This window comes from Azolla caroliniana, unplaced genomic scaffold (genome assembly GCF_043228905.1).
Source record: "Azolla caroliniana isolate FFs.n. ecotype wild unplaced genomic scaffold, voAzoCaro1.0.p SCAF_22, whole genome shotgun sequence".
Classification (NCBI taxonomy): Eukaryota; Viridiplantae; Streptophyta; class Polypodiopsida; order Salviniales; family Salviniaceae; genus Azolla; species Azolla caroliniana.
This window is the reverse complement of record NW_028230457.1, coordinates 6,443,669-6,448,544: the sequence shown is the minus strand read 5'-3', so window position 1 is coordinate 6,448,544 and position 4,876 is coordinate 6,443,669. Positions and strand designations below refer to the sequence as shown.

The 4,876-nt window shown below is 45.1% G+C and overlaps 1 protein-coding gene across 1 annotated transcript; it reads right to left on the bottom strand.

The window, feature by feature from the left end:
* Nucleotides 1-406: 406 nt before the first annotated feature.
* LOC147849891 (9-cis-epoxycarotenoid dioxygenase NCED4, chloroplastic-like) lies at nt 407-3,135 on the bottom strand. Its single transcript, XM_087337189.1, has one exon. It carries the CDS (start codon nt 2,834-2,836, stop codon nt 896-898), a length of 1,941 nt encoding a protein of 646 aa, XP_087193315.1. The 5' UTR covers nt 2,837-3,135; the 3' UTR covers nt 407-895.
* Nucleotides 3,136-4,876: the final 1,741 nt, after the last annotated feature.

The window sequence follows — 4,876 nt, the reverse complement described above, 5'->3', positions numbered from 1 at the left end:
TTAAAAGAAGACAGCTTTTCATGATTGTTTGGCCCTACATCCCAATATTTGGATCATTCGTGACATGCTCTCTATAGAGTCGAGGTCGAGATTAAAATAACCACAACCACTCAAACGATGGATCCATGATTCTAGAATCAAAATGCAAGGTTCAAGCTTGTTGAGCATTACCCAAGTCTAGGAAACAAGAAGTCGGAAGATGGGGGGAGGGCGCCCAACCATGTGATTTTGCCACGTGTTGAATGGAGGGTGATGCCGTGCACATGGGGATGTAGGACGTAGATAGTTAAAAGCGACTAGGAATAGGCGTTAAACTAAAGCTTTACATATACAATCGATGGATGGATGGCTGTTCTAGCATCATCATCATTACATATATAATCACAATTCCCAACTTACACAAAGAGATCCTCCAAAGTTAGTTGAATAAAATTTGGACAATATCCAAAGAGGTCGGTCGACAGTGTGGTCATGTACGTACATACATACATCTATATATATGTATATATGTACTCCATCACACTGATCAGAAAGACTCAAGACCTCCAAATTACATACATATTTGGACACATACATACATACACACACACACATACATACACACATACACATACACACTCACACTAACACACACAAAACAAATCAATTTCTTGGTGGATTTTAATTGAATTGGGCGGCTATCAGATACACGCCCCAACTCAACTCCACTAATTTTGGTTGGATGAGAATTTTGCTCCTCGCGATTGGATTAGATCTTACATGAGCCGAATGCTAATCACGATTAATGTCCGAATCCTGTCTGATTCCGACGCTAATCATGACTGATTCTACTACTACTCCTTATGATGCTGACCGTGAGTCGAAACCCCACGGATTGATTGATTTCTCCATTTAACTAATTGTACAGTCTATCCTTTTGATGCTTGAGCTCCTCCTTGGAGATGAAGGTGCCATGGAATCCATAAGGCACTCTGGAAGGTAGCTTGATGGATGCAATGGCCTCCATGGATGGGCCGTCTGAGCTAGCATCTAAGATGAGAAGCTCCGACTTCCCTGTTGCCTCATTGTGAACGAACACCAGAAGATATCCATCATCCTCCGCCATTGTCGCCCCCCGTCCGTCTGAGTCGGAGTTGGACCTAGGCACGAACATAGGCTCCCCGCCATAGCAGCCTGGAGGGTACATGAACTTGGCCACCACATGAGCCTCATCATCAATTCCTCCTCCTCCTCCTCCTCTCTTCTGGCTCACAAGATCGACCTTGGCAATGCCAGAAACTCTGGGCCATGGCTCTGCAATAGCCAGGTATGCAAACCTGGTCTTGCGGCCTAGGAAACGCGGGTTCACCTGCCCCGCCTCCAAGTTCATCGAAGGGACTATCGTCCGTCGTCGAGCCACTTGTTTGGTGGTTTTGTTGAGCCTGATCTCCGAGAGGACGCTGCGGAGCGGCTGCTCACAAGCAGCAGTTTCGTTGAAGATGCCATCGGCGGGGGTCATGCAGGATGCAATGACCACCACTACCTCATCACCGCTCCCTTCCTCCATTTCCTCCCATGCATTCCAGAGATGGAAGCAGAAGCAGTCGGGGACATCGACCCACACCAGCCGCGAATCGTCGGGATCGTCCCTGGGCAGGATCCCGAAGCGCGACGTCTTCTCCTTGTCGTGAACCACAGGCGAGCCTCCTTTAAGCATCTCCTGGAGCTTGAACACCACTTGTTGATCGGGGATGACAACGTAGTTCTTGGTGATGGCGAAGTCATGGATCATGGTGGGTCCTTGGATGGAGGAGATGCTAACATCTGGGCCCTTGGTGCCGTCGGCCGAGAACTTGAAATACCTGAGGTAAGGCTTCTTCACCACATCATAGCTGAGGGCAACAAGCTCCCTTGTTTGGGGATCCACCTTGGGGTGGGCTATCATGGCACCACAGTTGTCGAGCTGCCCATGGAAATCATACCTGCCTAGGGTCTCCAGCTCACCACCCACATCATTGTTGATGTGCACCACATAAGGCAGATCATCCTCAGACATGGCCAGGAGATGGCCGTCGAAGAATACGAGGCCAGCGTTGGCCACTCCCATGCCTTTGCGAGGATCACCGTCCACTAGCCCCAGTGCACTCCGCGCATGAAACAAGGCCAGCCTTGCAATGCCACTGTGCCCGTGTAGCTCCCCTATGGCCTTGGGGAAGCACGGCCGCCCCAGCCGTACCTCCTCGAGGAGGCGGTGCGTGCGTGTGAACCGGTTCACGTAGCTCGTCCTTATGGCAAGGGCGCCACTGCCATCTCTATCATCACCATCACCATCACCATCACCATCACCATGTGTAAAGGAGACGGCATGGAGCATCCCGTCGCCATCGAATAGGTGGTGTCCGGCCACGGGCGGGAACATGGGGTTCGCGCCATTTCTCACGTACACTCCGCCCACGAGGGACTCGGGGATCCTTCCCTCCACCTGGAGATTGTGGCAGGGGGCATGTTCCTCCACAGGGAAGAAGTTCCCCGAGAGCTGGACATTTGGGTCAGCTGTGGATGGGAAGCAGCTGTCGGGAGCCGGAAGCTCAAGTGTGTGGATGAACGTCTTCTCCAATGTGTCAAGGACATAGGAGAAGAGAGATTGGAGGGGGTTACTGTGTGTGCATGGGGATGGTGCTGAAGTATAAGTAAGGGAAGGGAATGAAGGGGCAGCAGGCCAGAAAGGTAATGTAGAAGATGATGGTGCTTGTGATGGTGCTGCTATATTATTGTTCCTGCGTTGTTTCTTGGGATTGGTAACTATGTTGATGTGCAGTACATTGGAATCCAATTGGATTGATTGTGGATGATTCATTTGGATTGGATCAAGTATATCCCACCCACCAATGTCTAAAAACTTGCAGTCGTTTGACTGACTGGTGATAGGGAAGGAAGGGAGTTAAAGGTATATATACACAAACAACAAATTGAGATGAGAGATGGAAGTAGTACAGGACAGTATTTGAGGATTGGAAGGGTTCTTCTTCTTATAGCTAGAGCCTGCTGCTATGTATGGATGTATGTATGTATGTATGTATGTATGTATGTATGTAGCTATTTAAGTAGATGTAGCAGGGGGTTCTGATGGGAGGGAGTTGTTGGAGTGGAGGAATGAAGAGTAAAAGACAGATAAATATACAAAAACAAACATACATAAAAGAGAATGGATGGATGTGTGTATATATATGTGTGTGTGTGAAAGAGAGACACGCAGAGAATTAATTGAGAGTGTTTTGTGGGGGAGGCAGACAGATAGATAGATAGATAGAAATATGTTTATATATATGTTTATATATATAGTAGAGGGGGGAGTATCAGTTGTTCATCGTCGGTTTCAGTTTCGGTTAGCGTTGACAGAGAGCTATTTAGCCGACGCGTGTCAGGTGGGCCCTAAGCACGTGGCACTCAGCAACCGCCAGCTGTCCAAACAGCCCCCTCCCCGCGTCTTTTATATATATATATATACACATTATACATAGTGTCAAGCCACGTCAGAATAAATTAAGTGTGTGTGTCTCTCTTCTTTCCCCCTCCTCCGTCAAGAACGCCAAAACCGAATAAAATAATAAAAAATACACTTCAATCCTCCACGTACCCCGTTGTTCTGATCGATCTATATCAATCTATCTATCTTCATTTGAGGTGTTACCCGTTGGGATCCATCTCATTCTTTAATTCGAATGATGGAAAGGGATACATTGTTATTAAAACCCGATAAGTTGAGGATTCGACCATAGTGCTATGGCCCAGAGGGATGATTAGATTTTCATTGATCTAATGGAGTAAAGGGAAAGAGGTTTAGGCATGATTGACAGCGCGCACACACACGCGCACACACACAAACACGCACATTGATACATAAGTGGATAGATTGATCACATTTTTATTCTCGGGGAACAAAATTTATTTACTATGCAACCAAAAGTCGAACATTTTCACCTCCACATCCAAGAACTTTACTTATATGAAAACTCCACTTGTAAAATGTGCATTATGGATGAGAGAGAAATGGGTATTGCAATAGGTCAAAGCTGAAAAATGACGAGGAAAGCAAGCTCGAATATAATTGAAGGTGGAGCAACATTGCAATAGATTGTGGTCCTCAAACTTGGGAACTTCTTCACAACCACACACACACAAAAGAGGAAATGCACGACTACATTAGGAATACAAAAAGATTATACCATCAATTTGAACTAGTGACAAAACGTTAGATGAAAAACTAATGAGTTGGTTTCTCAATAGGATATACAAACTCATATTGGAAATCTTTGTAATGGCCCAATTGTGTTGGTCCTTCTCTGAAGCTTATAGGGTATTCATGACCTTCGAAGATTCTATTATATGTCTCAAAAACACCTACTTTAGCCACATAATGTATCCAACCACACCTTACTACCCCCATCTATTTTCTACCAAAGGATTCAAAATACTAGCATTAGAGAGTCCTTACTTTGAGGCATTATCAAATAGAAAAACTCATTCATGGAGAAAATATGATGCATTCGATCTTCTAAACCATTTCCTATCTCAAATCCATTTGGAACACAAATTTTTGTATTTATTTGTCTTTGAAATCTTTTGACTTGTTCCATAGGAGAAAGTGATTAATCTAGTTTTAGGAAATTCCTTTGGATCAATACATGTCCTTGATTTGGCATACCCTTCATTGTGAACATAGAAGGAACATAATTAAGCAAAAACTATTGTGTTCTAAGTGCTAGCCTTTACAATTTTATTCTTATCGATACTTACCAAGTGGCCATCCTAAGATGGAATTGTACAACATTAGAACAAACTTTGAAACTTTTGAAACTCCAACCTTCGGCGCTACACCTAATTTTCTTGTCTGCCG